Below are 23,588 nucleotides of genomic sequence, written 5' to 3'. Positions count from 1 at the left end.
GTATTTCAGTCTCTCTTGTGCTTGGGAAGGGGGATTAGACAAGGAGTTGAGTGGGGAAAGAGTAAGTATTGGGCGTGCAGGTATATATGCTTGAGTACTTCAGGAATTAAAAGTGTGTTAACTTTTAATTAACACTAAAAGGTGTTAACTAGTGGACCCGATACCCTCAAAGTTATCTACTGTAAGCAGGAGTTAAATGAACAGGCTTGGGCAACGGAATGGTTTTAGCTTTCAGCTGTATTTATACAGCTTTGGGAATTAGAAGACACTTTAAAATGCAGGACAATTAAGCTGCCACACTATCAGTATGTATCTATAGAATGAAACTGGCAAAAGGGTGGTGAAGGTCATCAGAGTGAGTTGTAGCATGTTATGCATTAGTGTAGTATTTTAACCAGCAGTTAAGATAATCCCTTAATGTAAGGATGATGTGCCACCAAACTGGAACATGTATAGGCTTTGCTACTAAATTCCATTTAGTGTAATTCAATACATCTTCTTTTAACAACTGCAAGCTCTGAAGAGAAATTGGTATTTTACATGTGTCCTAGTTTTTGCTGGAATAGAGTTAATTTTCTTCCTATTAGCTGGTATAGTGCTGTGGTTTGGATTTAGGATGAGAATAATGGTGGTATCGCACTGATGTGGCCGAGCAGTGCTTATACTAAGTCAAAGACTTTTCCGCATCTCACACCACCCTGCCAGCGAGGGTTGGGGGTGCAGAAGCTGGGAGGCGACACAGCTGGGACAGCTGACCCAAACTGGCCGAAGCTCACCATATAAAGCTGGGAGAAGTTGGCCAGTGGATTGGGAGCGGCTGCTGCTTGGGGACTGGCTGGGCATTGGTCGGCTGATGGTGAGCAATAGCATTGTGCATCACTTGTTTTGTGTGTTCTTTTATCATTATTATTATTTTCCCTTTCTTTTCTGTCCTATTAACTGTTTTTACCTCAACCTTTTTTTCTGATTCTCTCCCTCATCCCGCTGGAGGGGGCAGGGCCAGTGAGTGAACAGCTGTGTGGTGTTTAGCTGCCTGCTGGGTTAAACCACAACAACACGGCATCATCCAGAATCCTTTTATAGTTGGAACTTTTATAGCTACTGTAGACAACAAAACCAGCAAGACCTTGTCTTTGAACCTGTGTTGCTCGTATAACTTCTGTGGCTACTCCTGGAACTTGTGAAATTACTTTGTCAGCAGCTACCTTTCCCCCTGGTGGGAAGTGCTTTTAAGTTGGATACTTGACACACTGATTATTGTTTCTCTTAAGAAGTCATTTTGTAACACCTGTACACTCCTTACTTGTCTGTGCAGCTAGATTAAGTACAGCATGACTAAAACATGACAGCAAATGCTTTCAGACATTTCTTTCAGAGTAATATTGTCTGCGCAGAAGTACTGTTTGTGTCAAATCCTGAATCAAACTTGCTTCTTTTTTGTTTTGGTATTGCTGCTGTTCCTGTGTCTCATGCAGTAGGTCTTCTGTGATTTGTCAAAAGCTTTCAGCTTTTGATAGGATGGTAGTTAGAACAAGAATTATTTAAGGGCTTTCATATTCACAGTGGCAGCTGGATTAGCAACAGTCTTTCCTGTTCTGTGTTGCTATGTTCTTGTTTTAAGAACCGCAAGCTCTTGTTTCTTAAAGTGAAGGTGATATTTTCACAAATAGGCATACTCATTTCCCACTCCAGCAAAGACTAAAGTATTTTAAAATGCCAGCCTCGGCATCCCTTCTCCGTATTAATTGGAGTCAGTCTGATATCAGTCTTAACACAACGTGGATCGTGCTGTCTTGTTCTCTTCTGAGGCTTTTCTAGCCTCAGATTCGGTCTTCTGATTCATACTCAAGTTTCCTACTGCTTTTAGTAACTTAGAATTTCTGAGAATCATCAGACTGTCATCTTCTTCTAATGCTTAGAATTACACTTTTGCAGGAGGAGTGTCAAATGCCAAATTACTACTTAGTGCTTTTTCCCTGCTTGACTAGAGGTAGTGATATTATTTTTTGGGTGCTGATCACAGCTGCTTCCTTGCTCTGTGCATAGATTCACCAGTATGGACAAAGAACTGCAGGGAGGAGGCAGGCTTTGATTGTCTGCCTGTGTTCAACAGATTCCCTAATAAGAAACATCTATCAACTCCTCATAATGGTTAAGCAAAGGCCTGCAGGAAAACAGGGCTCATGCACAATCCTTCAGTGCTGTGAGGAGTCTTACATAAAAGACTGAGCTTTTCATAGCTAGATGAAGAAGATAGGAATGATAAATCTTGCAAACATTTACAGAAGCTGGTGAATTTGATTTTTTGTTTGGTTTTTTTTTTGGTTTTTTTTTTTTGTTTTTTGTTTTTTGTTTTTTAAACCTCTTCCCTTCTCCCCCTTTTATTTTGCAGATATTTCAGGAATAGTCAACCAACTCTCCTTTGCCAAGGGATCTTACAGGGTTATACATACTTAAAACCACTAAGCTAAGCCATGTCCTAGAACAAGGGGACAGTAATGGTTGTTACTGTTGACAGTGGTTGTCTAGTCTGCTCTAAAGACTACCCAATGATAGAAATTCTGCGAGTTACCAGGTATTATATTCCAGTCCTTCAATACCCTTAGTTTAGAAGGCTAACAGCTTTTGACACTAATTGTCCTACCCACCACAAAGAAGATGAAAGTGTTGTTCTCCCTAGGTTTTTTTACCCTCTTTGCCATCCCTTTTCCTTTGTCAAACAGTTCTAGTCTTTTCTTAGAATATTTTCATGTTTTCTAGATCTCAGTGCTTTCTTATGGACACACTTCAATATTTTTCAGATTTTCTTGAGCGCATTGCCCGAGATTGGCTATAGTGCTTCTACTTAGTACTTGATGTCCATGTCCTCATCAGTTGAATGGGAGGATTGTTTCATGTTTTGCAGTCTGTATTCCTGTGTAGGTATTTTAAAGATGTGATTGCCTAACCTAAACCATTCTGTGATTCTATGAAATAACATGTAGATTAAAGTTCATTTGTGGTTATAGGGTACCTTCATACGTAACTCTTGACAGACTTTCTTTTTATATTCATTAGTAAACAACAGTGTTTCTGAGGAAGGGCTGAGTATAACAGAAGTAACAGCAGTTTATAGCCTGCCATAGAGTTACGGGTTATTCTTTTTTTTGCAGGCTGCTATGGTGCTCAAAACCTTGGGGTATAAAATGCTAATTCTGTGCTTAGTTTCCTTGTGTGACACTGATTTGCTCTGCTGATCTGCTCCACCATCCCATGCCCCCTTCCCGCAAGACCGATGTTTTAGAACTTTGTCCTGGTTCTGCTGGGGATAGGGTTAATCTTCACAAGAATCTGGGATGGGACACAGCAGGGTTGGCTGACCCAAACTAGCCAAATGGGTATTCCATACCATGTGAGCCATGCTCAGCGTACAGCTGAGGAGTTGGCTGGGGAAGTAAGCAGAAAGTGTGCAGACCATGGTTTATTTTCACTTGGAGGGGCATCCAGTACACCTGGAATTACTGCTACAGGGGTGGAAACACAGCCCTAACATTTGCCATGGACTGATACAGACTGCAGTGGAACAGGGTGAAGCTCTGGAACACTTACAGTGCATTGACAACATCATTGTGTGGTGTAACACAGCAGAAGTTTTTGAGAAAGGGAATAGAATAGTTCAGATCCTTCTGAAAGCTAGTTTTACCATAAAACGAAGTAAGGTCGAGGGACTTGCACAGGAGATCCAGCTTTTAGGAATAAAATAGCAAGATGGGTGCCATTGGATCCCAATGGGTGTGATCAATAAAACAGCAGTTATGTGTCTCCACTAACTAGTAAAAAGGAAACATAAGCTTGCTTAGGTGTTGTGGGTTTTTGGAGGACACATCCCAGATTACGGTCTGATTTTGAGCCGTCTATATCAAGTGACCCAGAAGAAGAACGATTTTAATGCTGTAAGCAACAGCAAGCCGTTGAACAAATTAAACAGGAAATAGTCCATGCAGTAGCCCTGGGGCCAGTCCAGGCAAGACAAGATGTTAAAAATGTGCTGCACACCACAGCTGGGGAGAAGGGCCCTGGTGCCTTTGGCAGAAAGTACCAGGGGAGACTCTAGGTCGATCCCTAGGGTTTTGGAGTTGGGGATACAGATGATCTGAAGCCCTGCTATACACCAACTGAAAAAGAGATATTGGCAGCATATGAAGGAGGTTTGAGCCACTTCAGAAGCGGTAGGTATGGAAGCACAGCTCCTCCTAGCATCTTGACTGCTGGTTCTGGGCTGGATGTTCAAAGAAGGGGTCCCTGGCACACATCATGCAACTGATGCTACATGAAGTAAGTGGATTGCACTGACCACACAGTGAACTCGAGTGGGAAACCCCAGTCACCCAGGAGTCCTGGAAGTGATCGTGGACTGGCCAGAAGGCAAAGATTTTGGAATGTCAGCAGAGGAGGAGGTGACGTGCAAAAGAGGCCGCACTGTATAATAAACTACCAGAAAATGAGAAGAAATATGCCCTGTTCACTGATGGGTCCTGCCAGATTGTGGAAGAGCATTGAAGATAGAAGGCTGCTGTGTGGAGTCCTACATAATAAGTTGCAGAAGCCGCTGAAGGACAAGGTGAATTGAGCCAGTTTGCAGAGCTGAAAGCCATCCAGTTGCCTTTAGACATTGCTGAACAAGAAAAATGGCCAGTACTTTATCTCTATACTTACTCATGGATGGTGGCAGATGCTCTGTGGGGGTGGTTGCAGCAATGGAAACAGAGCAACTGGCAGTGCAGTGGTAAACCCCTCTGGGCTGCCCCATTGTGGCAGGATATTGCTGCCTGGATAGAGAATCTTGTTTTGAAGGTACATCACATGGATGCCCATGTACCCAAGAGTTGGACCACTGAGGAACATCAAAACAACCAGCAGGTAGATGGTGCTGCTAAGATTGAAGTGTCTCAGGTGGCAACATAAGGGGGAATTATTCATAGCTTAATGGGCTCATGACATCTCAGGCCATCAAGGAAGAGATGCCACATATAGATGGGCTCGTGACCAAGGGGTGGATTTGACCATGGACACTATTGCACAGGTCATCCATGAATGTGAGACGTGCTGCAGTCAAGCAAGCCAAGTGGTTAAAGCCACTTTGGTATGGAGGATGATGGCTGAAATATAAATATGGAGAGGTCTGGCATTGTATTACACTGCTACAAACCTGCCAAGGTAAGTGCCATGTGCTCACAATGGTGGAAGCAACCACTGGTGGCTGGAAACATACCCTGTGCCCCATGCCACTGCCTGGAACACCGTCCTGGGCCTTGAAAAGCATGTCCTGTGGTGACATGGCACCCCAGAGAGAACGGAGTCAGACAACAGGACTCATTTCCTCGTAGACATCTGGGCCAAAGAGCACGGCATTGAGTGCCACATCACATCCCCTATCGTACTCCAGCCTCTGGGAAGATAGAATGATACAATGAACCGCTAAAACTACACTGAGAGCAGTGGGTGGTGGGACCTTAAAACATTGGAATACACATTTAGCAAAAGCTACCTGTTAGTTGACACCAGGGGATCTACCAGTCAGGCTGGCCCTGCCCAGTCAAAACTTTGACATATTGTAGAAGGGGAGAAAGTCCCTGTAGTGCATATGAAGAGTATGTTAGGAAAGACAGTCTGGGTCTGCCTCAGGCAAAGGCAAACCCATCTGCGGGATTGCTTTTGCTCAAGGACCTAGGCGATGCGGGAGGATGGGGAGGTCCAATAGGTACCTCATGGGGATCTGATTTTGGGTAAGAATAGCCAATGAATCAAATTATATGATGTTAATTGCTAAATAACCCTGCCAGTGTATGTCAACATTACTGTAATTGCCATATGCCGTATCAGTGGTACTACAATAAGAGTCACCCAAACTACTGACAGATAGACTTTGATGAAACTGTGTAAAGTGCAGCAGTGATGGGATCAGAACTGACCTCAGGAACTTGTGCCCAGCAACTTCTTTGAGATTGACATCTTCAAGCTACAGACCGTGGGCATGAGCCACAATGGATACACCAGCTGTGAGCTCCAACTATAGCATACAACAGCCCAGCACCACACACCATCTTGTCTGCCCTGTTCTAACAGACGGTGCCTGAGGTCATGGATTAAATAAACTCAACAGACATTTTAGAGGGGTGGCCCATAGACTAAGGGAATGATAACTGTATGTGTGTATATATATATTTATATAGAAGACAGGGAAAAGTGGTAATTAATTGGAAAGTGTAAGATCTGCACGTGATGAGATAGTATAGAATAAGGGGTGGATAATGTCCTGGTTTTGTTTGGGATAGGGTTAATTTTCATAAGAGTGGGAATGGGATACAGCTGGGTTGGCTGACCCAAACTAGCTGGATGGGCAGCCTTGCTCAGTATATAGCTGGGGAACTGGCTGCGGGAGGGGGCAGAAATTGCCAATGTGGGAGCTGGTTCGACTTTGGGTTCCAACTAGTGAGCACATTAATTGTGTTTTGTTCCTCTATCAGTATTATTGTTGTTTTCCCCTTTCCTTCACTGTTCTGTTAAACTGCGTTTATCTTAAGCCCTGAGTTTTGCCTTTTTTTCCAATTCTCCCCCTGTCCCACTGCTGGAGGGGCAGTGAATGAAAAGATGGTGTGGTTCTTTGCCGGTTGGGGCTAAAACATGACAACCTTTATAACTCTTCTTTTAAATTCAGTTAAGAAATAGAAGAAAAGGTTTTTGTATCTGAATCAGAACGGGAATGAAATCACCTTTTAAATGTCTTGCAAATACAAATAATGGCTCAATGTTATTTGTAATTCTTTAGGTATGTCATCTCAGAAGCACATTTGAAATATTGTCTAAGAAAAGGGTGCTTAAGTAGGATATATATGTTGTTGGTTGTGTGACTAATATTGTCAGCTGTTGTGGGATGTAGGTTTTTTTTTTTTTTGTTACTGTCCTTGACTCATCAATTTGGGGGAAGTTCTAGAACTGTGTGTGTTGCAGTGCATGCTGACACTTCTCTGTCTTTTACAAGATGGGTTAGTAATAAAATATTTCTGTCTCTAAAAATTACTACTTCTGACGAATAATATTTTTTTCCTTTCCTTTACAGATATTTTCCAATTTATCCCTGAATGAGCGTTGCCTTTCAGCGTCATTAGTTTGTAAATACTGGCGTGACCTCTGTTTAGATTTTCAGTTTTGGAAGCAGCTGGATCTCAGTAGTCGTCAACAGGTATGAAGGTATCATTGTGCAAAAATTATGTTTTGGTGACTCAGAATTTATTTGCAGACTTGTACTCTTGACCAAAGGTAAACAAACCCACAAAATGGTGATATCTGTGCTTTCAGGGATTTTTCTAATAGAGGCTGAAATTGTCTGAATCTTTAGATTAATTGCTTTAAATGTAGCTTCTTTTGACTGAGATCAGTTGTTAAACAGTGTGAGAACAAGTGCTGTTTGAAATGGATTGTGGTTTACCTGTCCCAGATCTGCATCAGTAGTGGTAGTTTGATTCATAAGAACTATCGGATCTCATATTAATTGAAAGAAGTGTGTGAGCTTTTTTGAGGATGCTCAGGTAACTGTTTCTTGCGCTGTTTGTTTAACAAATTTTCTTCAATTTTTTCCTTCAACTGATGTGGCTTTTAATGATCAGAAGACAGATTGTGTCTTTTTAGGCCTTTAGCCAATCCTAGAATTAAGTATGTCTGGGATTCATGGATTTCATTTAGTGAGATCATTACAGAGCTTAGCCTTAGATTGTTCAGGTTAACTTCCCTCATTCAAAACCTTTTTAAAGGATGCCTGTGGTGTTTGGCCAACCCCTTTAGCTTTCTTGTACTTAGTTATTTGCAGAGGTTTGTAAAACAATTTCTTGAGAGTTTCATGAAGACACAGGGTGCAGGAGAACAACTATTGGAGGGTGCCATTTGAAGAATCAGCAACATGAACTCATATATACTGGACATAAATAGTCTACGTAGGATATTATTCTCAGTTCACCAATTTGTAAGAGAGCATGCAAGTTTTCTTGCTCCTAGAGCTATTAGTAAACATATTTCTGAACCTCTATGGGAAAGTTATGTAGCAGATTGTTTGCTTTTTCTCAAGTGACTCCAAAACACATTAAGATCAGAGGTCCATCTTTTTGCTCTGTAGGTACTGTGTGTCAAATAGGTCTTTCTTCTTCACCGTCTTGAGGTGTAGCCTTGTTTCTACTACGAAGGTTTTTAATGATTTTGCCTATTAGGTGTGTTGTGATCTCACTGAAGTTTATCAGTTCTGACATTGCCTTAAGAAACCTATCCTGCAGGTTTTCTTATTGAGTTCCTAACCCAATATTAAGCACAAGTGTTATTCTTCTCCGTGTGTAGGGAGGGTTTGGTGTGTTGGTTTTTTCTGGTTATTGTTGGGGTTATTTGTTTGTTGGCTGGGGTTTTTTTTGGTGGGGGAGAGGGGTAGGGTGGGTAGATGGGGGTTGTTTGTTTAGGCATTGTCTGTGTGTGGGTTGTGGTGGGGTTTTTTTGTTGTTTTCTAGCTCACAGCTCCCTGATGAAATAGCAAGAAAAAAGATACTTTCTACTAATGGAAAACAGGTTGAATGCAGCAAAGAAAGTGTTTGGTTCTCAACTGTGCAAGAGAAAAACAAAAGGGATTTGTGCTGTTCTCTTGCCATCTCCAGGCTTAAAACTAAATCTCATCTGGACAAGGATTCCTGAATGGTTTTGTTAGAGAGACTTTCATCATAGGTCACTAAATATTTAAAATGAGGGAGTTCTATGCATTGTGTCTTACCTGCTTTGGTTTTGGTTTTAACTTATAAGCTTGAGCATGAGGAATATCTTATGTTTCTTACCTGCTTTGTAGGACTGGCTTCTCTTAAAATTATTGGCACGTTAGCTAACTACAATGTGTACAGGTACAAAGTGGGTAGAACCTTTTTTCTTCCAAGGAGCTCTGGGAAAATAGTGCATACATCTGATTTAATGGTCTTTTGTAGAATAACACTTAAAATATGCAAGTATTCTGTTTTAAAATTGAGCAAATAGCAGGAGGAAAGTTCTGGGTTTTAATTAGCTTGCTTTTTTAAATTTTGTTACTGTGTTCTTTCCTTCTCATCCCTTTCATTCACTGCTACCTTAAGTGACACTTTTCCATTAAGAAGCCCATTGTTACCTGCTGGTTTTGGATGATTACCAAAGCCTAAGTGAAAACCTGTTGTATTTCAGAGACGTACAAACACTTTACTTTCTGTAAATGCTAACTTAGGTACGTGAGTAGAGTACTGCTCTAGAAGGGCAAGTAAATCCTTTTCTTCTAAAGGATGGATAATTCCTTGTCTGAAATATGAAGAGGATTAACTGTTATTCTCTCCAAGTGTTGGAGCAGAATTGTTTAAAGATAGCTGTAAAACTGATTATACCAGTATGCTCGTATCCTGGAAAACAAATCTTTTCATTCTCCCAATAGCTTATGGAAATGCATCTTACAAATATTTTAGTGAAATTTAAAATGTCTATGAAAAAAAATTAAGTTTGACTATTTGGATTTTCTTTGCAGGTCACCGATGAGCTGTTGGAAAAGATAGCCTCAAGAAGCCAGAATATTACTGAAATCAATATTTCTGATTGTCGCAATGTATCTGATACAGGAGTATGCATATTAGCAATTAAATGTCCTGGACTCCTAAGGTATACTGCCTACAGGTGTAAACAGCTTTCTGACACGTCTATTATTGCCGTTGCCTCTCAGTGTCCTCTTCTTCAGAAAGTGCACGTAGGCAATCAAGACAGACTCACTGATGAAGGTCTAAAGGAGGTAACCATCCGTTCCACAAATTTCTTTTGTAAATTTAGTATCTTTCAACTTCTTACCAGTGCAACAAGTGACAGGAAAGAAGGTACCCTCCTCTAGGATTTAATTAGAATCAGATGACCTCTTCTGCTTTACTAATTAGTTCATGAACATATTTTCGTGGTGTAATGGATGTTGTTCTTTGGAGCCTACACCAGACAGTTTCATCAATTGTCTCTCTTGTGTTAAAGGAGCATTTAGGGTAAGCTGTGAAGAGTTATGTTAAATCAAATATGCTGTCGATGGTCTAGCATACAGGCATTGTTAGCAACTTACATATGTGTCCAATAAATAACTTGGTTCTTATGTGCTACTCTTAGCTCCATTTCCTTGACTGTAGTTAGGAGCTTCATTTTGTCTTGTGTGTAATTACAGTCTTGCTTGTATGGTACAAAAACTGTGAAGAAAGATAATCTTTAAGGGGTGGTGGAGAAGCAGAAAGAAATCTTAACTCCCAGCTCTCTGGTTCAGTCAAATCCTGTTGGTTTTTTTGCTTTATTCTTAAATACATTTTTTGATTTCATTGATTGCAGCTGGGATCAAAATGCAGAGAATTGAAAGACATTCATTTTGGGCAATGTTACAAGATCTCAGATGAAGGAATGATCATTATAGCTAAAGGCTGTCTGAAGTTGCAAAGAATATACATGCAAGAAAACAAATTAGTAAGTACATGTTGTGATTTTTTCCACAGCATTTTCATTTTAAAAGCTTTCTCTTGCTTTTTATCTGTTTAAAACTTTCTTCTGAATACCTGCTTTTTGACAGTGAATTGCTTAAAAATATTCTCTAGCAGTGACAATGTAGGTTCTACAGAGGTGGCTCAGAAGATGACTCAATGTTCAAGTTAAGCTAATGCTACTCAGATACGTAAGAACTTTTGGTTTTGACATCGCATTCCAGGAGTTAATTGTTTGGGAGATGCCTGATTTGTGTAGGAAAATGCTTAGTCCATACGGAATGCTTCTTTTGTTTATACCAGTGCATTTTTCTACAATAAAAAGTGCAAACTTACCTAAACTAAAATATTTTTGGAGGTTGGGTTCTTGATTACAAATAATACACTTTGATAATGTTTTCTTGAAATATGTCACTTTCTCATCAGGATGTGGTAGGATAGTGTGCTGGTGCTAGTAGAAGCAAGTTGTTGAGGACTAATAAAATTGCTTAGAATTAGGACACAAGGCAGTCTCTGAAATGATGGTTTCTAATACTGAAAGCCAGTATCTATTGCAATGGTATAGTAGAACACTGGCTTTAATTTTTATTTTTTTTCTTGCAAGTAAGTAGAAGAATTTAACTGCAATGAAAATTTGAACTATCGGGTAATGTCAGGGTTATAACCATTAGTTTGAAAACTGGACCAAATAAATCGCATTTTTAAGAAAACAGCATACCTTGTACTCCAACTCATTTGATATTTGGCTTCAAATAGACAAACAGACACTAGTGCGTAAGATGGTTCATTTGAGAATGGTTTCAATTTTTTAAAAAAAAGCCACCATTTATTTGTTTTGATCAGAATTATAGGAAGTTGAGAAATAGGAGATAATGGCCAAAGCTGAGATCTCAGAATAATTCAAATGCAGAAAGAGGGGTGTGTCTGCTCGTCTGCTCTTACTGAAACAAAATCTTGAGTACTGTCCAGATTGGTCCTTCTAATGCTTATCTTAATACATTCAAATGTTTAATTTAAAAAAAAAAAAAAAAAGGGAAACTAAAGTTCCGAGAAGCCTGGAAGGAAAGCATACTCCTGCAAAAATTAACTGGAGATAGGCAGTTAAATTTGAAGTATTATTTATCTTTGAATGAAGAAGAAAAATCTTGTGGTGCATAGTCAAGGCTTACATAGTCATATGTGAAAGATTACTTAGCTGTACATAAAGATTATTGTGTGTATAAGTATCTACATAAGTGCATTCTGATTGGAGGGTATGTGGGTAAGGTGTTAATTTGACCTTCCGTATAGATATGTCGTACACTTCTTACCATTGAAGTTTTTGTTCTCTTTATAGTCTGAAATGTGACCCAGGAAGCTGGCATTACATTTGTGAGCAGTTAAAAGTTCTGAGGTTTTCTTATCTGAAATGTCATCTAAGTTCTCAGTTGAAATGGGACATAGGAAGTATCTTCTTGTTTTTAAGACAATCAGAAAAGATGTTCTTCACTTGCACTTTATTCGGTTGCCTTCATTATTGGAAACATAATGTTTTTCATTGGAAGTAAGATAAAAATGTGTACTCTCAAATGAATAGGAAACATCTTTTAATTATTTAATCACTTCTAAAAATTTGTCAAGCGACTTACCAAAACTAACCCTATGCACTATTTTTCACGAATGTATTTTTTTAATGTCTAATTAGACATTAAAATAACATTAGACATTAATGTCTAATGTCTGATTTTATTTAAAGCTGCTGACCATTCTTAATTTTTCAGGAAAAAATGAACTTGCAGCAAACTTGGTTTAGCTTTGTAAAGTTCAAGTTCAGCTCTTTAAATCTTGGTCTAGAAATGTAAGTGTGAAATAAGTCATAAAGCTGGTATGAACTCCAGGGTGTTGAATCTTTACAATAAAATAACACTTGAATGATTCCACTAAATGACAAAGCTGCAGAAACTGATGTGCTTTCCCCTGGCTGGGGGTGAGAGACTTTCAAGTCTTGCTGGAAGTGTAATTTTGTGTGATGAACCAGGAAAACTTGTAAGAAGTTCTCATGCAGTTGTAAAATAAAAGTGTTCACCTTTCAAAATAAATTTTGAAAAAACGAGGGGAAAAAAAAAAAGAAAAAAAAAGGTAATTGTTTAATGCCGCAAAATTAACTTAAAAGGAAGTAATGGTTGGTGGCAAATGACAATCCACCATTTGATTTGTCAAATTCTGTGGGTTATTTTTATTTTGAGACTGCTTCCTGAAATAAAACCACTGTTAATATTTGCTGTGGCACGTCTTACTTCCTACTCTTTTGCTGAAGAAGGTGGTTTGGGGAAGTGTGTGTGTGTTGGTTTTCAAAATAAGTAAGTATTCATTATCTGAAATCAAAATGTTCTGTGGCAAGAAAAGTGTAGTTGACATGCAAGGGCTTGGTTTGTGTGTTTGAAGTTCATAGATTGTCAGCCTGCTATAGGAAGAAGAGTCCTTTCCTCCCCAAACCTCCCCCCCCTTTTTAAACAGCTTCTATAGCTTTTGTATGCATACTGTAAATTGAGTCTGTGTATTTGGGTTTTATTTTCTTATTTCTTCTTTTTCAGAGGTGCTCAACATCATGTGACTCTTACAGGCAATTTCTCTTAATTTCAAAATGTGTAGTCCATTACAGATGGTATGTGATGGCTGGGTTTTCATGTAGGCTTGTCTCAGACTAATGGATTTTATACTTCAAAAATACACTTATACAGAGGCAGCCAGCAACTCGATAATGCCTTTGTGAGTGTTACTTTACAATGAAATGTGGATCAGGCAACAACACAGTTCAGTTGCTTCATCTGTTGCTAAGTAACTCCATTATCAGACTGCTGAGCAGAAACAGAGAAAGAAGAATTTATGTTCTGATTTTTTAATATACTAGGTATTTCACAGAAAAATAGACCCTTTCCTTTCTTTGAAATGCTGATTCTGTCATGGTAGTAAGTGAAAGCTGCAAATAACAGCTGCAAAGGATGTGTGCGGAAAAAGTTAACATCGCAAGGCTAACTTAACAACACAAGGTGGTTATTGTTTGCATGGGTGTTTATGATTTGTATATCTTCAAAATATGTTTATTATTTCTTCTGTCCTTAGAATGGCAGAGTAATTATATGCAAAGCCTCTTTTCTGAAGCATACTAGCCAAATTGGGAACCTACTGGAAAAAAAAACAACGAATTGCAGTATTTATGAAGTGTGCCAGTATGTTGAGCTGTCTGTCCTTATCTGTCCCCAAGGAGTTTGATACAATCAAACAATCTCTCAGAAATTCGGTGTGAGTGGAAGAACACATTATAACTGTCCAGAGAGAACTAAGAAATTTCCTAGCTTCTTGCTTGAGTTAGTTGAGTTAGTTCTTATTTTATGGTCATGGCTGGAATTGAATGCTATGAGTATGACTTTCATGTGTGCTTCATATGAATGATTAAAGTGAATGAAGCTGGTGGAAGATGCGTTGGTTAATTTCATTGTTAGCTTTCTACCAGCCCCCTTTTTGTCCTTCTGTCCCAGGTACACAGTACGTAGCTTCAGCTGACAAATCAGAGAACTGCTCTGCACTACTGTGCAGTACTGTCACTGAAACGTGGAGAGGGGCTGTACTTAACCTGAATTGTCAAGGAAAAGTAACGCTTTTCGCTACAGCCTTCCCTAGAAAAATGAAGCCCTAAAAGGTTTTGTGACTTCTTTGTAGAGAGATGCAGAACAAGTTTGTGACTACAGTGCACCCATAAGGAAGGATTGCTTCCAGAAGCTGTTTTGTACAAGCAGTGTGTAAACTATCCATTTCCTCAGTATGAATAGAGTAGACATAGATTTGGGAGCTCGTTTTAGAGCTGGGGAAAACCTTCTCCACTTAACTATGTTGATTTAACAGATGAATTTCTTTTTCATTGCCTTCCGTTAATTGAGTTAATGGCTAAAATAATGATACAATGATTGCTGAAACTTAGCAGGTGGGAGTTATAGACTTGTACCTCCCTATTCCACACAGTGTCTGGGTGTCTTCATGGTGAATTAGATGTGGATGAGGAGAAGGAGCTTCTGAAGAGGAAGGAAGATGGAGTTTTACATACTATAACAGGATGACAGCATTCCTACCTCTGTACTTTCTTCCCTTCCTCTCTTTTCTCTTTTTTAAGCTTGTATAGGGGTAAATGGGAAATAATAGTGCATCTAAGCTACTACAGTTGGAATTCTGGCAGCATCTCTCCCTTTCCAGTAAAATGATCTTGTGAATTGCATGACTTAAATCATTTGTCCGATGGTTCACAAATATGTTCGTTGAGATGGTTATGGTCTAATGACCACTTTTCTAGTTCCTTATTTGTCTTTTGACTCTGTCCAGGAACAGTGTCTAGTGTGAGTGGAAGACATTTCCAGATCAACAGATTTTGGCCCAATTGGCAGTGTGTTTGATAATCTTTTTTTCGTGCTCAATGTGTGTGAATGCTTTTATAGTAAATATTTTACAGATATTTATTTAACAGCATCTTTAAAGATGAGTATTCTGTTAGTGTTTGTAGTTTGCAGATTGTAGCAGATAACGCAGAGTAAAAATTTGTGTTAACTGTGACACTACATCTGACAAACTATAATACCTAAGATACGTGAATAATATACTTTTTTAAACTTTCAGTAAAAAAGAATTAAGATAGATTAAAACATTTCAGTTTTATATCACATAATTAAATACTTACATACCCTTTTAAAGCACCGACTGGAATGAACCTAGTGTAAAAATCTATAGGACAAAATAAACTGAATTTTCATGTTTTCCAAGTAATCACACAGTAGTGTAATCTGATTCATTTATGCAGATGTATTTTACTGAGATTCCTCCCCATCTCCTATTTTTGACTTTGAGAAGCAGTTCTCTCTCTCTTCATACGTGTCAGCTACAAAACACTTAATTCAGCAAATGTGGAGAGGACAGAGTACTTTGTTTTGAGTTTAGTTCAGGCAAACTGAGGAGAAAAGACAGTATTATGAGGCATGTAAACTGTGCATCATTTGATGATGTGAACCACTGAAGTTTAGAATAAATAGAAATAATTTACTTTTTCACTGGTAAAAAGTAATTGAAAGAGACTATTCCTAAAGAGTGTCATTTCCCTGCCTTTCTCCCTCTTCCCCTCAACATATTCCATATGCTATTTCAATTTTTACATACAATTACTTAAAACTGTTCTTTCACATGGAGAAATTTCAGAAAAAGGATTGTTTTCCCATGCTTCTTCGTGAATACTTTCCCAAAATACTTTCTAACTAGTTTATTTCATTGTTTTGAGGTTTTAAAAAGAACTGAAGTTGTTCCAGACTTTTCCCCTTCAATTTTTTTTTTTTTTAATTAAAAACTCATGTACTCCAGTGCAGCGTTGCTGGTTTTCTTTGAAGACAAAATGCACATATAGGACTAGTTACTTGCTAAACACATGCATACATATTAAGAATGATGCCAGTACTGAGATTAATTTCTCTACTGTATATCATAGCTTTGGACAGTGGTGCTTCATCTGCTGTCAAATATTAAATTAGAGCTTTCTAAAGCAAAAACTCCTTGCAGATGACACTGTTGGTAGTGTTCACTAGTAATGATAAATTCCCTCTTGTATTTTAGTTTGTCAAAGATGTTACATATGCACCAAAAACTACTAACGTACCAGAAAAAATGCTATTGCTTTAAAAATGCATTGAATAACTATACTGAAACTAAGCTGAGATATAGGAAAACATGCTTTTCTAAGAACTCTTTGAGACATCTGTATAGTATTAAAAGCTGTGTTGGTTTCATAGATTCATAGATTGGTCCAGGCCGGAAGGGACCTCCAAAGGTCATCTAGTCCGACCTCCCCGCAGTCAGCAGGGACACCCCCAACTAGACCAGGTTGCCCAGGGCCTCGTCGAGCTTCACCTTGAATATCTCAAGGGAAGGGGCCTCAACCACCTCCCTGGGCAACCTGTTCCAGTGTTCCACCACCCTCATGGTAAAGAATTTTTTCCTAATATTCAATCTAAATCTCCCCTTCTCCAGCTTAAAACCGTTGCCCCTCGTCCTGTCGCTGCAGGCCTTTGTAAACAGACCCTCCCCAGCCTTCCTGTAGGCCCCCCTCAGGTACTGGAAGGCCGCTATGAGGTCTCCCTGGAGCCTCCTTTTCTCCAAGCTAAACAACCCCAGCTCCCTCAGCCTGTCCTCATAGGAGAGGTGCTCCAGCCCCCCGATCATTTTGGTGGCCCTCCTCTGGACCCGCTCCATCAGGTCCATGTCCTTTCTATATTGAGGGCTCCAGACCTGCACACAGTACTCCAGGTGAGGTCTCACCAGAGCAAAGTGGCAGAATCACCTCTCTGGATCTGCTGGCAACACTTCTTTTGATGTTTCAATAGGCCCTTCTGAAACATTCATTTCGTTTTCACAATAAGATAAAATTATTTGATCATTTCTTAAGAAATCTGACTGATACAACCTTATTTCTCAGAGTTTGGTAATTTTGGTGGTTTTTTTCTTTTTAGAACTGTTGCATTTTGACTTCAGCAGCTTCTGTCACACTTCTTAAGGTGAAACATTCATGCCGAGTTTGATGTTAATAGAATAAAAATAGCGAAGGTTGCCTGCTCATGCATAAATATGAATTTGTTGTAAAGGCATTTGAACCATTATGCAGGTGTCAGACTTTTATTTTCTGTATAAATGTTTCTGTAAATAATCTGGCAATATATGCAATACTTTGTCGTCACCCGTAGGTGGCGGTATTGACTTTGTAGTGGTAACAGGTCTTTGAATCCTTGCTATAGTGGATTACCAATACACTGCTGGTAACTTCTGAATATTGTGCCAGTTCCACAGATCCTGTTTTCTCTTCGATTTGGCTGCCAGGATCGCTGTCTCAGTAGTTCTAAATGTCTGCAGACTGTTAGTATAACAAAGCCTGCTCAAGTAAATAGCATTTGACTCTTGCAGTGTAGTTATGTGTATTCTTATTGAAGCATTTGAAGAGGTGTGCTTTGTGTAGTTCATTAAATATTAGCAAAGAGGAAGGAGAAAACTGGTAGAATCTGGGTACAATGTAGGGGATTTTGTGTTCTTGTAAAATAGAACGAATAACATACGATGGAAATATGTATACCTTGGAACAGATTGCCCAGAGAGGTGGTAGATGCCCCATCCCTGAAAACACTCAAGGTCAGGTGGGACAGGGCTCTGAGCAACCTGATCTAGTTGGAGATGTCCCTGCTCATTGCAGGGAGGCATTGTACTAGATGACCTTCAAAGGTCCCTTCCAACCCAAACTATTCTGTGATTCTACGATCTATGCTAGATATACTGAGTATAAAGTGAGTGAAATTAACTGCTACTGCAGATTCCGAGTGAAACCTCAGAGGAAACTAGTTATTGTTCCTTGATTTGCTTTTTACATGTTTACACATTCTTAGATAATACTACCTGCAATGATAATGCAGTTTTGAACTTACGGCTTCTTAAAAGTCAAGGATGTGTCTTCTGGAAATGTGTATTTAGGAATACACCGCAGGAAACTTTGTTTTTTTGAAGCAAGCTATTTTATGTGCACCGTTGTCTGATAGTGTGGATTCTTATTTACTGTATTCATTTTATTTTTTTAATAGCATAAACCAAAAGTGCTTGAAGTGTCTTACTTCAGTTATCTTTCAAGGGTATGTCTCAGAGAGGAAAACTAATTCTGGTTCAGCCCTTAGCGTCAGATAAATTAGGAGCCCCTTAAAGTAATTATTTTCAGCTTAATGCTTAACTCCACATTTTGCGTTCTATATTCAAAGTATTTTTCTATGTTGCATTGCTCAAAAGACATCTCTGCAGGAGGAGGGTTTACTCAAGAGTTGCAAGGTGTGGTTTTCGTGTTCTTTGTTTTTCACCTTCGCTAATGCTTTCATCTTTTTGTATGGATTTCTGTCCCCCCCATTTTCCCCCTCCAAATATTTGTCTCCAATGGGGAAACTTTGTTTTAAGCAGGTGAAAGTAAGTTTCATTTTAAGATTAATTCAGTGTTTTTGAAACTATTTAGACTGAAAGCATCGGAAACTGAAGTCCTCTTTTTGTCCACTAAACAGGTACAGCGTGAGCAGCAGCAGCAGTGCAAGCTTCACCCCACTGCCCCACCGCAGTGCTGCAAACCCTGACCTAGAGAGAGACCTCTAGCAAGGGTTAAGAGGCTTGTTCAGTCTCCATGCTCACTCAATCATTACTGTGGCTGCCAACGGGAGTACCCATTTGTGGTAGTGGATAGATATCCACATCACAAACCCACCAGGAACTGGACTGAAAGCACCAGCTTATTTCATAAAAACTACTGACCATCTGTCAAATGATTTAACTTCAGTTACCACAGACCTGGGCCACTGGTAGAAGTGAATGGCTCCGTGTCCCACTGCCAATTCCCCGAGTTCAGTCTCTTTATAAAATACTAGGGCAGCTTCTTTATACTATATACTGTGCAGAAACAAAATGTGCATATAGACTGTAAATTTCTCGTAAAGCTAGTTGTATACTCCTTTCAAATGCTTGACTGTGCATGTAAATACTCTGGCTTAATAATAAGGTCAGCTACATGGTTTCACTATTCTGTGGTTTTTTCTTTTTTAAACAAGTACTGCATTTATTGAACTTCTTAAACAACCATTTGATGTTGTGAGTTGACTTGTCATGTACAGTGTGAGTGTGTGTGTGTATATATATATTTTAAAAGCAACTAAGAACTGGAGTTGTAATCTGCATTGTTGCATTAATTATGTTTTTTGACTCTTGTTAGGTTACCTGTGGTAGTTTAATGGCTCTACCTACTCCACAGTTCAAAAAACTTTCAATTTTTATATTGATATAAAATAGGGTATTATACCACTTATAGTAATTCTTTGGACTGTAATTTGTTACCACTTTTTATTTTTTTCTGTATAAAATTGTGTACTACATACACTGTAAATTAACATAATGACAAAGAACTGAGGAATGGAAAAGTGGCTGATGCACAACTTTTCTACTTTTTGGTCAACATTATAAGATGATTATTCATTTGATACTTGCAGATGATATATTTTGAATACAATTTTAGAAAAGGTTAAATACACTTACTTATACATTCAAGTGATGTCTGTTAATGCCTGTGCATTAATGACTGGCATGTTAGTGAACTTGTACATCAAATTTAAAAAGTACTGTAATGAATAATATTCTGAATATTGAAGATTCAGGTACTAAAAATCCAAATGGATGACAGTAACGTGAAAAACCTAAAAGCAACCCACAAGCAAATTGCAGCAACGTGGGAGTCAATTTTTATGCTTTGTGTATAGTTATTTAAAGAGCCATTGTATATTGTAATTGAAATACATACCAATGGCAATACAGAAATGAGTAGTATTTATAGGCTATTTCTGTGTTTCTAGAGCATGCAGTGTTTTGTTTTTGAGTGCTCTGTCAAATTGCAAATAGAAAGTTAAAATGCAATTAGTCAGCTCAGAAGATGCCCATACAATTTCTTTACTGTTGCGGTATTTTGTTTAATTTGACCTGTTAGCGTTTTATGTAAAAAAAGAAATGAATGTAAGTAAAAGCAAATTAATAGAAAGTTGCTATAGCACATTGCCTTCAAAAGAGGCTTTTACTGAAGCTATAAAACCTCTGTAATAGTATGTACCTGCTGTACTGAAAAAGATGTATGCAGTGAAGTTATTTTTTTTTATCTGAGTTCCAGTATTTAATAAATTTTATGAGACAATTTTTGCTTCAATCTGCTTACTGAAATGATAAATTGTTACTGAACTAAGCAAAATGTTTAAGTTTTATTGTGTAGGGTAAATTTATATAAATTTTAATGGAAATAATAGATCTTGAATTAAACTAGAGTGTAGGCGTTTGGTTTTTTTGGGTTTTTTTTGGTGGGTGGTTGTTGTTGTTGTTTTGTTTTGTGATTTTTTGGCTGCTGTTGTTGAACAAGTTATTTGAGCTTTTAATCTAATTTTAAAAACTTGGTGACCAGGGATTGCTACCTGGATATGGAGCCTTTTTGATTGTTTGAAATATCCGTATTTAATTGCCATTTGAGTCAATGGTACAAGTATTATTGCACTACTTCAGTCACAAACAGCATTCTATGATGCAAAAGTGAAAAACGTTTTCAGTAAAATGTGTTTTAATAGAATGTGTGCTGCCAGATATTACAGGCACCTAAATTGAGTTGTAACGAAAGTCTTCAATTTCAGTAGGTTTTTTGGGGGGGGGGGGGGAGGGAGGGATTCGTGGTTGGTTTTTTTGTTGTTTTTTTGTTTTTTTTTTTTTAATCTAGTGCTATCTTGTGGCAAAGAGACACTTTGCCAGACCACTGGCAAGCTCCAGATGAATCACTTTTAGTTCTTCATTTGTTAAGTCGGTATCTTGACCCGTGTTGTACTCTGTAAAAATCTTCAGCCATTCACTTAAGGATAGCAATAAATCAAAACTGATAATATTACTCCCAGTTAGCTGTGATGCTTCTTACCGAAAGAGATCACAAGTATGATGCTGTGAAGCAAATCCTTAAAACTGTCAGTATCATTATTTTAAAATGGTAGCAATTTGCATCCATCAAAGATAATACAAATGTGTTTTTATTTGTATAGGACAAAAACAAGATTATGTAAAAATAATGAATGACAGGCATCTTTGTTTATATCATCTGTTCTAGCATATTCCAGTTGAACTTATTTTTCTAGCTTCATAAAGATAATGAACTTGTCAGATTTCTGAAGCTGGATGAAAACACTTTGTTTCACAAAGAAGTTGATTGTAACTTTACATAGCTTTAAAGCCTTAAGTATGAAAGATCAAACCTTGTATGCAGTTAGGTGTAACGGAAGCAAGTTCTACAAATGTCTGTGTTCCCTGTCCTCAGGCTGCTATAGTGACATATTCATGTTCTCTCATTGGTATCTTGAGGTGCTTTCCAGGTAATTTTGTTCACCAAAATATTACATTGTTGGCACGTACATTACCGGGCAAATTGAGTGGGCATGGAGAATGAACTGAATCTTTCGATTTACACTTAGCTGAAGGCTTTTCATTTTAAATTTATCACCCATAATGATATGGGGTTCCCATATTTTACGCATTTCCATCATGCTAGAAATTCCAGCCTTATTTACTGTAAATTTGCTGTGGTATTTCAGTTGCCATTGTTCTTTTTATCCAGAATGCTAATGCTTAAGGAACTGTTTGGGCTTTAAACACAGGTGCTGTTGTACTTACCATAGCTAATCTTGAACATGCTGTTCTGCCTTTCAGAGCTACATGCAGCCTTTGCCTCTTTATTTTTCTCAGAATCCTTAGTTCCTTCTTTCTTCTGTTTTGTATCATAACTTCCACCTTCCTCACCCCCAAATATTTGAAAATTCAGTTGCGTCTGAGGCTTTCCTAAAGATTTTCTTGTTGGTGTGGTCTTCAAACACCAACTTGTGGCTGTCTTCTGGTCGTCTTGCTCCATGGCATCCAAATGTGCTTTTGTCTGTGTGGGGTTTGTACCTTCCCCTGGCATTATGCAGAAATTATTGGTTTCTAAAAACATGGAATTAGTTTTAAACCTTTAAAGTTTTTCGAGGGTTGAAGGTATAGATATATGGCTGGCTGGGACATGAACGCAATGACTGTAACTAGCTGAATTTTGGCTGGGACAGAGTTAAAGTTCTTCATAGTAGCTTAAATGGTGCTAGGATTTGGATTTGTGACCAGAACAGTGTTGATAACTGAGCAGTCCTTACGCAGGGCCAGGAGCTTTTCTGCTTCTCGGCATGCCCTGCCAGCAAGCAGGCTGGGGGTGCACAAGGATTTGGGTGGGACACACCTGGGACAGTTGACCCTGGGGATATCTCTTTCCATATGGTGTCATGCTCAGCAATAAAACAGGGGGAAGGAGGAGGAAAGGGGGACGTTTGGAGTTAAAAGTTTGTCTTCTCAAGTAACCATTGGTGTGATGAAGCCCCACTTTTCAGGAAATGGCCTAATACTTTCCTGCTGATGGGAGTGAATGACTTCCTTATTTTGCTTCGTTTCACACACAGCTTTTGCTTTACCTGTTAAACTGTCTTTGTCTCACCCTATGAGTTTTCTCACTGTTACCCTTCCAGTTCTCTCCCTGATCCCACTGGGGGTAGTGAGCAAGTGGCTGTGTAGTTGTAGCTGCTGACTGGGGTTAAACTGCAACAGTGGAAGATTGTGCTGGTGTTCTGTCTCCTACCAGTTTGGTGAAATTGTTAAGAATGGTTTAAGAATTTTTTCTGTCTAAACTATGAAAATGTAAACTTGAAAAAAAAATCTAGGTTACAAAATTATGGTGAAAAAGATCAAATGTGAATGGGAAGTGTTAATTTTTTAATATTTTTTTTGCTTAAAACGTAGAGAAAATTTCTCAAGTGTGTATAAGCAGAAATGGAAAACTAGTAACGTTTTGAAGGCTACACAAACAGTGATTGCTACTGTTAGTATTATCTAACTAGTACTTTAATGTCATAGGACAGCATTGGTATTTGGAGGGCTAATTTATGCAATAAATAAGAGTAAGTTTGTTTCAGAGTGGTTAATTGAGAATGAGACAAACACACGCAAATAAATGGTCTCAGATGAACTTGTCTCACTGGTAAGGGTTTAAAAAAAAAAAAAGGCTAGCTAGCTTGTATAACTTGATCATAGAATCATAGAATCTTTTTTGGTTGGAAAAGACGTCTCCAGTGTTCTGACCTGGGCGATGTCAACCTGTGCTGTGGGGGAGCACTAAAGATGAGTAGTTTTCTGCTGGGTTGGTAAGCTGAGCTCACTGTGCAGCGAGCTTGAGAAAGTGATGGGTCTGTCAGCATGGCTGATCTAAGGGCAGGAGCACTCTTGAGGGTAAGCAGGAGAGGGCAGCTGTGAACTGTTAAGATAGCTTTACTGTTTCATTGAACAATACTATGAATTCTGAGATCTTCCCCATAAAAAAATCCAAACCCTAAAAGTAATAGGTTCTTAAAAAGTATTTTGCTCCCTTTGAAAAGAAAAAAAAAAAAAAATTACTCTTTT

The 23,588-nt window shown here is 38.6% G+C and overlaps 1 protein-coding gene across 1 annotated transcript in view; it reads left to right on the top strand.

Moving 5' to 3' along the window:
• FBXL17 (F-box and leucine rich repeat protein 17) overlaps window positions 1–23,588 on the top strand; it is a 295,248-nt gene that overhangs the window by 8,264 nt on the left and 263,396 nt on the right. The window contains exons 2-4 of the mRNA XM_074166441.1: window positions 7,100–7,222; window positions 9,551–9,808; window positions 10,378–10,509. Coding sequence (XP_074022542.1) covers window positions 7,100–7,222; window positions 9,551–9,808; window positions 10,378–10,509 — 513 coding nt within the window. The remainder of the gene's footprint in view (window positions 1–7,099; window positions 7,223–9,550; window positions 9,809–10,377; window positions 10,510–23,588) is intronic.

The sequence above is a fragment of the Numenius arquata genome, chromosome Z (genome assembly GCF_964106895.1).
Source record: "Numenius arquata chromosome Z, bNumArq3.hap1.1, whole genome shotgun sequence".
In the NCBI taxonomy this organism is placed as follows: domain Eukaryota; kingdom Metazoa; phylum Chordata; class Aves; order Charadriiformes; family Scolopacidae; genus Numenius; species Numenius arquata.
The sequence above is the reverse complement of the archived record's forward strand: the minus strand, read 5'-3'. Positions and strand labels throughout refer to the sequence as shown.